Here is a 12275-nt window from a genome sequence, read left to right as displayed (position 1 = left end):
CATTCATTCCAGCAGGGAGAAAACAGTTGCATTGGCTTTCTAGAAGGAAATGCTGGTCCACAATAAGGAGGCTTTCTCGCACTCGCTTGAACCTCCTCAGATGAGGTATGGTAAAACCTCCTCAAATGGCGACACTAGCTGTTGATAGGAACCAGGATGAAAGGAAACATTTATAACAGAACTACAGAGGACGATATTACATTCACTATAAAAACACTAAGTTTCTCATTATACTACAAAACCGTGGTGGGATCAGGAAACTATGATTAACCAGTCTTATTTATCGGGAATTATTGCATGCTCTAATTCACAGAAATCAGATAAGTAAAAAGTAACCAAGACGACAATGGCAACATAGCTTTGGAATAAATTTTTTAATTCATGAATAAAAAAAAGAGTAACTAAATTCAACATAATTTAATTGAGCAGGACCGTATTTAGTATTTTGAATTGAATGCAGCTGAACAAATGAAGATATTTGAGGATGATAAGAAACCCATAAGGAACAACAAGAAATAGTATGAATGTTGACAGCTAAGCCTCCTGAAAATGAAAATGATGCTTATTTGAACCATGGAACAATTGATGACATGTTTGAACCATTCATTTGGTTACAGAACTATTTGGAAGCATGCCAGAAAAAAAGATTAGGCAATTGGAATTTGGTAAAGTAGTTCAGCAAAAGAACGAGAAAAGGTGAGCGCTGCTACTTCAGCACCTCACCTCAAGTGGAAAGTGCAGCAACACACACACATACACACACGTCTTTTTGATAATACAGACACATGTCTGACAGCTAATTTGTAGGCAAAACAAAAACGAAAAAAATGAAGATGTTTAGGCAGTTAGGACTCAAAGCTGTGCCCTGTAAATGATCGGAGTAACAGCTAACATGTCGTCAACCCACAAAGCAAAAAAAAAAAAAAAAGCAAAAACAAGCAAATATTAAGCATAGTCAAACCAGCCAAAGATCATGCACCTCAGGTGGATCACTGCCACTTTCCATCATGATTTGACAAAAAAGGTCCTCATGTCTCAACTTCTTCAGAATATTCAATTTTGACGACGAAATATGTACACTTTGAAAGTTGGAGCATATATTCTCCAAATGTTCCATCCTATTTTGCAAATGAAATGGATAAATCACATCCCACACATTATAAAAATCATGGATTGAGGTGCCATTTTTACTTTAATCCATTATAAAAATCATGGATGCACTTCCCACAAATTATAAATATACCATAAGTGCACCAAAACCACATGGCATTTTGCATATAATTTCTCATGCCAAAACAGGCAGCATGCAGCATGCTAACCCTTAATGTAAGCCGTAACCAAGTCTTGATAAGGTTTAGAAAATTAAATATCTGCACACATTCAAATAACTATAAAATTAAGGCCACTTGTTGTGCAAATAAAAACCCGATTTGAACCAACTTCCAGCCAAACTGATATTAAGTAGTACAATAACACCAATTAACTAAAATGTTTGGATATTTTAGTTAAGAAGCAAAACATAACATTCACATCAACCTCAAGAGCAAAATGGTATAATATAAAGTTACACACTCCAGGTGTTAATACTCGATGGCCAATTCAAAAATCAACAACAAATTATCCAAAAGAGCTTCAGCATGTTTTGATATGGGATGATTAATTTGCAAATTTTTTCTTGATAAAGGATCAGATCATTCTAGCAAGAATATGGAATTTTTATGACTTATGAGTGGCTTCAAATGAGAGCTTCATCAGTGCAAAGGGAATAGCTATGCATAAGAAGATGAAATTACATTACATATAAAAGGAATCAAGGTGACACACCTGCTCTGCAACAGCATATAGAATTGCAAAAACGCATTGCAGACAGCAACAAACAGCAATACCAATCACACAAGCCAGAGACAACAGAGAACAACAAAGAACACATCAAATGCTAAAAAGACTATGTACACCCTGCAACGTAAGAAACATTTAAACTTAAAACATTGCCAGAAGTGCAAGATATGATACAAACTTAAACATATCTGCCAAAAAAGGGCAAGATATGATAGAATCAAGAATCAAGCAAGGTATCAATGATAAAAAATGGAAAAAAACAATATACAAACTTAAACTATCTTCTATCCCTGTAGGACATGAATATTAAGACAGAAAAGAAATGTACGAAGCTACATAAGAATCAACTAATTCATTTATATCATAAACACGATCTTTGTCCTTTCAAGAACTGTGGTATCCAAAGCCAAAGAAAAATTGTTTTATGCATACAAGAACTAAAGCTAAATCGTAGCATACTGCAAAATGCAGAGCTAGACTCTAGACACGCCTTTTCAGCAATCTTAAATTTGACTATATCCCAAAGTCAGAATTTGACTTTTGAACATGATTTTTTTTTTGACAATTAAAAGTTAGTCTATCAAGTTATAAAATTGCCTAAACCACTATTTCTGCCCTTTCCATTTCGAATATGACCGAGTATTTATATAAGTCATACACAAGGGAAATTGCTACTTGAACAACTGATCTCTGACACAACTGAGCTAGCGACTACATAGAGCCATTAAGTATCTCACATCCTTCTCATGTCGGCCAAATGCGGAAACTACCTCAATTTCTTGATTGTTCTGTCTTGCTATGCCTGCACCTTTAAAGAAGCAAAAGAACCTAGACGGTAGATTTAACTACTAGGAGTATATATGACTAGAAGAAGGTGAATGAAGAAGATGAGATCAAGCAAAGCTTTTAAAGATTTTGGTGCATCCTGAAGATCTTGACTACCTTGTATTTCTTATAGGACAAATTATTTTTTTTTAATTTCTGTAATATTTCAGATCCAAATTTAATGTAATAGATAATTGAGTTTGTGCTTGCGCTTGAGTTTGATTTCAGTTATGAATTTGCTTAGAATAGTTTGGCTAGCTCACTTTTCAAGTTTATTCATGTTGATTGATCTTAAACTCTATTTTAGGCAATCAGCTGGTTATTTGTAAATTTATATAGCCATTTGTTTTCATTAAAGAGGTATCACTAATAAAAGAAAATTATATGTTCGAAAGAGGAGGGGGATTGTAGGTTCTCTTTCTATACACTTTTCTGCCCCTTTTCCTTCCCTTCTTTCTGGTCTCTTCCTTTCAATGTTCTATTCTTTCTGCCACAAACATGAAACCATCAGAAGCAACCAGCAAGGTGTTGTCTTCCTGCTAGATAATTTGCTAGAATAAACAACCACCAGCAGATTTGTCTTCACACAAGATTGTTAGATTAGATCATCACTAGAGCCATCTTTTGAAACTTTTTTCAATTAATCTTTAAAGAGATCAAATTCTAATCTACTCAGACACTGAATCAAATCAGATTGGTTATGGTGGATCAAGATAAGGAAAAGACACTGGCATCTAAAGACATTCTTTTCTAGACAAAGACTTGGAGAATGAATGTTCTACCCCAACTGATATTGCACAGAAAAGCTTATCTTTATACATACAGTCTGCTTCCTTCTCTTGAAGCTTTGGTGTTTATTGATATTGATCTGCCGAAAGTGATAATAATTAAACATGAGTAAAAATGATACCAAAAGAAAACCTTACAGTGGTGTTATGATTCTTTATGCCGTAGCTTGGGAAGGGGCATGGCTTGGTTCGGTCCCGATAGTGTAAGGTCGTTCGTGTGGTTACTCGAAAGAAAGGCTTCACGGAGAAGGGATGAAGAATCATGGTCGTCGTCTCCTAGAATGTTTTTTGGCGAATCTGCGAGTGGCTTCTGGTCCTGAATCGCTGTGCAACAGGTCAACGCCGAAGATTGAAGTTCTAGCTTGAGCCCTCTGAAGCTTAAGTCAGTTTTTGTAGATAGTGAATCCACTCCCCTGGCATCTACTTGGGAGTGGTTTTTATACCTTTCGTAGGGAGTCAGCTCCCCCTATGCTTGCTGGCATCCGCCGACATTTCCGACGAGCGGTTTGTCTGTTCCGAGGCCATCCTCTCGACCCCATGCCTTGCGGGGTTATATCATCGCTGGCAAGCATCGCTTGATTCCGAACGGCGTGGATTTGCTGCGTGTCGCTTCGAAGCGAGGCAGCATCGCTTCTGAGCTGAGCTGCGTCGCTTCATGACGCAACTGTTCCTGAATCAATCTGTGTCGTTTCGCACTGCTTTGAGATATGTGCGTTACTTTGACTGGAGTGGCACCACGTGTGATCTGAGGTGGTTGCCAGTTGGGTGGTGCCAAAATATCCTTTATCAAGTGGTATAAACAAAATGTTCTTTATGATAAAAGACCATGTGATGTTGTCAAATCAAATAATGCATATGTCCTGAACAATCTCTCCAGCGTACAGCTAAACTAAATCTAACACACTAAAAGAAAGCCCATTAAAATCATGAAAGAAGGTAAGAAAACCAACTGATATCTAATGATTATTTCTCCAAGTACAAATAGACAGGCCAATCGGTCACATAGCTCAAGATAATTGCTGACATGAGAATTTGTTCAAGAATCATGGATATCTGTTCAAGAAACATGGTAATTTGTTCAAGAATCACAGTATTTGTTCAAAATATCACAAAATTTTTCAAGAATCATGGTATTTCTTCAACAATCACAATATTTGTTCAACAATGACGGTGAACAGTGATTCTATATGCATGTGAATAACAAGAAGGCGTACAGTTGTGCTGTTTTGTCAACATTGCAAAGGAAGGCAGATGACTGTAAATTAAGTAGGCACATGATGCGTTCAAAAGCCAAAAGAAAACTAGCGAACCGTAATAATAATTCTACACGAGTGTTCATAGCAAGAACTTGCAATATTTTGTTACCATTCTGAGGGAAGATTAGTGACAGAAGATCGCAGTTAGGCTTTAGCATTCGGAAGGAGAATTAGTGAAAGCTAACATTCAGAATCCTTACCTGGTACTATCTTCATCTTGGTACTTTTCCGCAGCTTCTCCCACCTCCCTTGGTCAATTCGAGCCTGAGCTCCTTCCACTTCCACCCTCTTCCTCGTCAAGAACATCTCCCTCAGGGTCTCATCCCGCCTCAAGATCGAGACCCCAACAGCAACGCCCAAGAACGCCAGGGGCTTCGAGTAGGCGCAGTCGCTGCGTCTCCCGCACCATCATCTACGGCCCCCCGCTTCATGCGCCGGCTGCTCTCCATCCCATCCCGAAACCCTAATCGCGCGATCCCTTCGCTTCCGGTCATCGCGATCTCCGAATCAAGATCCTAACCTTGAAACCCCAGGCGAAAGAAAGCAACGAGAGCTTTCGGCTTCAATGAGGAAGGAAGGGAAAAGACCGCTCAGGCTTCGATGAGGCCTCTCATGGTTCTCGATCGCGAGCGACGGTTGGGATGCAGTGAACGCGAGGCGGGACAGGTATTAACATATGGGTCCTGAGTGGGCCGGCCCAATAAGAGTAGGCCCGATGCTATGATGAGACCACTAACAACACCACGTCTCTCCTTGCATCCCAAACATGCTTGATTACAAATGATTCACATAGTACACACAAATGTATGACATTGATAGGGAACTTTTACATAACTGTATAAGGAACTCTTGCAACCGTGGAATCGATACAACAATGTACACGTTAACTACAAGAGACTCAGCCCCGTCGTTTGATATGGATGAGCAAAATCCAGTTGAGAAGCCAGCCAACCCACCCACCGCTAGCCATCTCTCCCACTAGTACCACCTGATAGATGAAACATTCGCAAGCAGAACTCAGGCATTGATCTCCGAATTGCACTGATGCTCTCGGTGGCAGCTTCTTCGACCCCAGAACATACCTGAGCAGCTCGCATCAGCCCTTTGCTCTTCCATTTTTTCCAGCTCATCTGAGGTGATATGCGAAGAGTGGGCCGACTGTGCTTGAACTTCTCCCTGGGATCCATTCGATGGGCACGGGTCGTCATCGCAGTTGCAGGAGGGGATGACACCCGAGGTAAATGGGGCGCAAGTAAGAGGGCAGATGATCTCTGACGATACAGCAGCCACCCGATTCCTGCGGACCTCCGATCTGCACGCCACAGGAACATCAAGAGCACGAGGGTGTAGAATGCAGGGGTTGCAGAGGCTGAGTGCTAGGTTGGGTTTGAAGCCTTTCGCAGGGGTACTGGGCAGTTTGACGAAAGAGACTATGCCATGCCGGCAGAAAGGGCATGGAATTGAACCAGGTGGGCCCACAATTTCGGATGGAGTGTTGCTTGTCGAGCAAAGATAGAGTGCGCACTGTATGCAGAGCTCATGGCCACAGCCTGAAAACAAAGTTAAAAGGAAAGTAATATGATTAGATAACATATAATTACTTTCTGGTTAACCAAGAGCAATAAAAGCACAAGGGCTTCTTATATGTGCTAATGGGAGAACCTAGTTTCCTATCAATTTCAGAAATAACATTTTCGATATCAACCGAGGCCCAAACAATTAATCCACATAAAGGAACAAATAAAGTCTCCTGGATGTCACTTATCATGATCAGGTACCTCAATAGCTCAAAAGCTTGTTAAGAGTGAGCCTAAATAAACACATATGGCCTACTTGATTTAGTGTCAACACCACATAAAATAATTATGCTACCCATTCAAGTGCAAGACCATTATGGTGTCACTCACAATTTAGTACATATATTTGGCCAGTGTATTTGTCATGCTCTAGTTGATCAAGTCAGGGAATACCAATATATTCCTGTCAACTACGTTTCTTCAGCAACAGAATCTACAAGTACAGGTGTGCAATTACTTTATATTTATTTTCCTTTTTAATTTTCTCTATACAGGATTAGTTATATCTAAAAAAAATTAATGGTGAAAAAAGATCCATGTAGCCATCATCAAATAAATGAAACAATACAGCTTATTGTTGTGTATATCTAAAATCAATTCTGAGAAATTGGGTGGCTATTGCACCTTGTAATAGAACTTACAGTTATCTCTTACAGTTATCTCTGAGAAATTGGGTGGCTATTGCACCTTGTAATTGGGTGGCTATTAAACCCCATGATAGAGGTTCAATGATACAAAGTAGAGAACTGGATACTCATTGTGTTAATGTACATATGATTTGTATCATGCAAATTGCAAATTTATTTATTTATTTGAACTCTCTCAATGGTTTCCTTAGTTATCTCTTCATTCTTTCTGAAATCATCAATCTTTCAGACTTGACACAAAATTCAGAATACTAAGATGCTGTTAGTTAATTATCTGCTCAATTTACTAATATCTGTTACATACTAAGCATTTGCAAAGCATGTGCAAGAAAAGTATATATATAGGGGTAGTGGAAATCTCTGAAGATCCATGCACCCCAAAGAACAAAAGAATGACGGAAATAAAAATCAAGATCAGTTGCTACAAGCCATCACATAGCCCACAATGGAAAAAAAGGACATAAATTCTTTGAACTCAAGCATTTTATTCTTCAACATGAAAAGTCTCAAGTGCCTATTTTGAAGTGTCATTGTCATGGTCAACTTCTTTTATCATCTTAAACCTACCAATCATTGGCTTCGGTTCTAAAATAAAGTAAGAATAAAGTGTGCCTCTATAGAGCGGTCATGTTTGTAATGCCTACATTAGGCTATGTCCATCCATGTTCATTGACCAACAATTAATTTCTGTTTGACCCTGCTTAAGCTATATGGGGAATAAGTGTGGATCTGGCTCACCTTCTGAAGCAACACTGCAGGCTCTTTCAAGGCATACAGCACAGAGATCAATATCATCAACGGCAATTAAAGACTGTAACCCAGACTCCCTGCAAATAACATGTGAATTATACTAAATTACATCGCTAGATAGGTGGGATAATTACAACCAACAAATAAGAACACAGGTTTTAGCTCTTAGATAATCCAGCAGAAAGCAAGAACCCTTAAATCATGGGAATCAAACATATAACGGGAGGTATTCCTAATTACAATTGGGATTGAGAAGCCAATCCAACCAAATACATGAAACAGTATATTTCACTATATAAATTTCTGGTATTAATAAAAATAACAGCTGTAACATGTAATTATTTTAAGTGGATATATATTGAGCATAAAAGTTTCAACTTGGTAGAGTGATCCCTACTACACTTTGGGATGAATTTATATGTCTCTTTTCTTTTGGTTTTTTTTTCTTCCTGATTTTAAGAGATATTTCACATATTGGATACTTGACATATAATCTTGATCAGATGAAAACACTCGGCTAATCTTCTTTTTTTTTTTCAACTGCTCATGAAAGTTTTTTCATGTAAAATTTCCTCATAGTTAGGTTACATTGAAAAGGACAATAATTTGAAGTGTTCCATGTGCAATCTTATTGTCTTACAGAACCTAACATATATAGTCTATGCAATCTGCTAGGCACATGAAACAAAAATTTTCAATCATCTGATCGCTTTATTCAAACAATAATGGCTCCAGTAAAACCACAAAAGCTATCACGTATCTTTGAAAGTATCAAGAATCTTATAAGAACCTTTCCTTTATTGTGATAGCTAACTTGTGATCCTTCTACCACTAGAAGTGCCAAATTGGTGCTTCAAGAATGCCTTTGAAAGGAAAACAGAAAATTCAAGACCTTTAAGCATATGTCACTCTTCCTTTAGCTAGAAAGAAAAAACTATTTATCTTGGCATAAATTACGCCTGCTGTTATGATGTATATAAGATAAGGAAGAACTGATGCCACATGAAAAAGAGATGGTAGCATTATTAAATGTGGTTGGAAAGAGAACTTTCGGCACTGACAGTATATGAAATAATATTTCTCCCAGAACACCCAAAATGTTATAATAAAAAACTTGTCGTTAGTTACAACAGTCTTAAGAGACATGCTACTTTCTATATGACACATAATCAAGTAAACAGAAACAGATAATCTTGCAGTACCTTGCTATGTTCAGTATGCTCATAAGTGGCAAGGAAAGATAATTTGAGAGTGGAAACACAGGTAAAGACAATTCAGAATTGGGATTCAGTAATGACTCCAAGCAACGACGTCGCCATATCCTTGCGACATCATATGGAAGCCATCTGAAAAAGAAGAGGTAATGACCTTTTTGATGAAAATTAATTAAGGAGAAATTTGTGATCAAGTGAACCAACAGGAGCGATTAAATTTAGTGGGAAAGGAAAGAAAAGTTACCCGTTGCAGTTCAATGTCAACCTGCTGGCACCTCTGGCAAGAAGCATCTGCCAAGGAAATGGAGTCACGTTAATAACTGGTAAATTCTAACAACATAAGAAAAATAGCCACAGGCACACATCCAGGGAGTATAATAAGGACAGGATAGTGTAAGTATTGCCTGGCAACATTTCAAATTCCCTCCACAAGCTGCATAATGCAAAGGAGTGCTTCCAGCTCCTGCTTCATCCAAGAAAGTTAAAAGAAACTACACCAGAGTATAGCTTTAGCAAGTAACAGGTTATCACTTGCAAGAGCAAAACATACCTATCAAGTTTGCAGACGTGCCATATTGAAATGTAACTGCTGAGACATTGGCACCTAAATCGAGTAAGAGTTGCACACAATCGAAATAGCCATTCAGGGCTGCCATGTGCAGAGCCGTGATACCTCCATCAGCAGGCTTGTTTATAAACTTTGTCAGCGCACTGCAACAATAAATTCAAAATAGAAAAATAATGAAAAATAAATGCCATGGAGTGCTTATTTATTTCATAACCATTGACAACACACAACTGATCGTGTTTTCGGTCCAAAGAAGAATCCGAGCTGCTTTCGCTGCCCGCACCACCAATCACTTCATAGGGAGCACTCGGAATGAAATCTGCAACCAACAGCCTAATGCACCGCACATGTCCCCCCACGGCTGCAAAGTGCAGCGCCGTCCTACCGCTCAAATAGTCCACTCTTGTCACCTTCAGAATGCGGGAAAACGATTCATTCAACTTGTAAATTCTGACTTCCACAGCCAGAAAAGATTCAACTTGCTTCCGTATGAAAATGGAAATCACAAAGAAAAATATAATTTGAACGCATGCGCACACACATACAACGCTTCTGAAGATGAGCAAAGTCTGCACCACCTCCCAGTGTCCGTAGCGGCACGCTTGCATCAACGCTGTCTTTAAATCCAATTTCGTTCAGCAGAAATATAAAAGGTGAATCCCTCGAAGATCTACCCCAACAAAAAGGGCACAAAAAATAAAAGGGATCAAAAGAGAAGGCGAAAAGAAGAGGGTCGCGTACTTGGCCGCAATAGTTTCTCAGATTCACGTCGGCCCCGTTCTCCAGCAGCAGCGTGACGATCTAATCGGAAGCCCCCGACATAAGCAAGCCAACAGAAAAATAACAGAACAAGAACATCGAAATCTTGGATCTCGCATCGAAGAAAGGCGGAGAAAGGGAATCCTCACCTCGTTGTGGCCCTTGGCAGCGGCGAAGTGGAGGGGGGAGTTGAGGCCGCGGAACGTGGAGTACTTGGCGAGGCTGGGATTGAACTCCAGAAGCATCCGCGCCTCCACCAGGTCGCCGTCCCTCGCGGCCGACACCAGCCGCTCCCCTGACGCCGAGCAGCCCAGCGAGTTCCCCATCGACCCCGCTCCACCGTATCCCAGCCGCCGGCACCGGGGTCAGGCGGCGCGCCCCCCTCTCGCGATCGGCTCCGCGGACAACCCGCTTTTCTTCCCTCCCCTTTGGGCGCAATCGTCCTCCCCGACCAAACAAATAGGGGTTTGTGCCTTTGGCTAATGTTTGTTTCTCATAATTTCATATATATCCCCCTTCCACTTTCATATTATCATGTGTTTACCCCTGCGACTCAAAATCTCATGAAGACTGATCCTATTAGAATGAAAACCTTTAAAAGAAAATCCATTAAAGATATTATGATTACATGACTTTTAGGTTATTTTTTATGTGTGTTTAATTTTTTAAATTAATTAATTTAAACTAAATATGGTGATTACTGCTGAGGAGTTTCTTAAGATGGATTAGGAGGAAGAAATAGGAATTGAGTGTGTGGAGGGCATTTGTGATTTGAGGTGAGGACAAGCACTCCAAAGGTGTTTGGGGCCCATGTAGTGACAAGGTGCTATGAATTTTGGAGATCAAAAAGAGTTGAATGAAGGAAAAGATTTATGTTTTTTATGTGAGATAAAAAGGAAGGGGAAATAACATAGAACATAAATGGAATCCAACCTATACCTTACCAAATTATTTATTGTGACTTCAATTTCAATTATTTCAGTGTTATCCTAATCTTGTGGCTTCGATCCTCCCACCCACTCTTTTATCTTTGTATGTTGTCTATTCATGTAAGAAAAGGCTTACTAGATTTAGAGAAAACTATTTTCCTTTTTCCTGGGTAAAATAAATGTTATATATGTATATATCCGACTATATATAATCATATTAAGTGTAACAGAGATTGTCAAGTTGTAATTATTTTTTTATATTTATTCAGACACGTAAACCTAAAATTATGTTTATTTAACATAATAATTAATGTATTATATATATATATATATATATATATATATATTCACTGTGTCATTTCTAAAAAATAAAACCCAAATATTTAATGGATTTATAAATGCAGTAGATGGGAAAATAATTGTAGATTCTTGAAGGTGACTTGCCTCGAAATATACCAATGAATTATGTGCCAGTGGGCCAATTCTTTTGTCAGGGGAGTGCAAACTTTTCAAGCAACTTGAAAGAGAAGATGAACAACAGCAATGGTGACACTGACAAAAAGCACTGGAATGATTGATCTCAGGCTCTGAACTTGAACATCCTTTCTTACCCAAAAAATACTTGTTAACACTAATAGGTTAAAGATTGATAACAACTTTGGAGTTTGCAGGAAGCAGAAGCTATTGGGGGCCATAGAGGCCAAATGTCCTCACTGTAGTCTTACTGACAAAAGAGTTGGAAGCGTGGAGGAGCAGGCAATGGAAACAAAAAGACAAGGCCGCCTTTCCCAGGTGATGAAGGTACTGTGAAGCTGTGACAAGTCATCTGGAATTGTCAAGTTCGACACTCTACACTGCCATTGATTGCTGACCTCCTGCGTAATAATCTTCGCATAGCTGCCATCCCAAGATAAAAAAGAACATCTCATTTATCCTTCAAATTAGCTCTGTTTGTAGAGGTACACCGAAATGTTGTTGAAAAGAAATCAATGATAACATTATTGAATTCATACATGGGACTTACCCTATATCCTGGCAAACAGATGAATAAGTTGGAGCCACCAAGCAGTCCAAAAATCTAGGTTAAGTGGTCCTGATTGGGCTGACCTTTTTGATGCAGTAA

At 39.0% G+C, this 12275-nt stretch overlaps 1 protein-coding gene across 1 annotated transcript; it reads right to left on the bottom strand.

The window, feature by feature from the left end:
• Positions 1-5498: 5498 nt before the first annotated feature.
• Positions 5499-10696, bottom strand: LOC103971712 (probable E3 ubiquitin-protein ligase XBOS33). Its single transcript, XM_009385805.3, has 10 exons — positions 10373-10696; positions 10206-10265; positions 10010-10081; positions 9696-9874; positions 9447-9607; positions 9301-9359; positions 9141-9187; positions 8885-9028; positions 7671-7759; positions 5499-6258 (listed from the first exon to the last, which is right to left on the bottom strand). Exons 1-10 carry the CDS (start codon positions 10547-10549, stop codon positions 5726-5728), a joined length of 1521 nt encoding a protein of 506 aa, XP_009384080.1. The 5' UTR covers positions 10550-10696; the 3' UTR covers positions 5499-5725.
• Positions 10697-12275: the final 1579 nt, after the last annotated feature.

This window comes from Musa acuminata, chromosome BXJ1-11, assembly GCF_036884655.1.
Source record: "Musa acuminata AAA Group cultivar baxijiao chromosome BXJ1-11, Cavendish_Baxijiao_AAA, whole genome shotgun sequence".
Classification (NCBI taxonomy): Eukaryota; Viridiplantae; Streptophyta; class Magnoliopsida; order Zingiberales; family Musaceae; genus Musa; species Musa acuminata.
The sequence above is the reverse complement of the archived record's forward strand: the minus strand, read 5'-3'. Positions and strand labels throughout refer to the sequence as shown.

What these genes read in the sequence shown, in the direction of transcription:
- LOC103971712 (XM_009385805.3), bottom strand. Translation starts at nt 10,549, where the DNA reads ATGGGGAACTCGCTGGGCTGCTCGGCGTCAGGGGAGCGGCTGGTGTCG. An exon ending in TGAGAAACTATTGCGGCCAA is followed by an intron (nt 10,082 to 10,205) that starts GTACGCGACCCT and finishes TTGGATTTAAAG; the next exon opens with ACAGCGTTGATGCAAGCGTG. An exon ending in TGCTCATCTTCAGAAGCGTT is followed by an intron (nt 9,875 to 10,009) that starts GTATGTGTGTGC and finishes CGCATTCTGAAG; the next exon opens with GTGACAAGAGTGGACTATTT.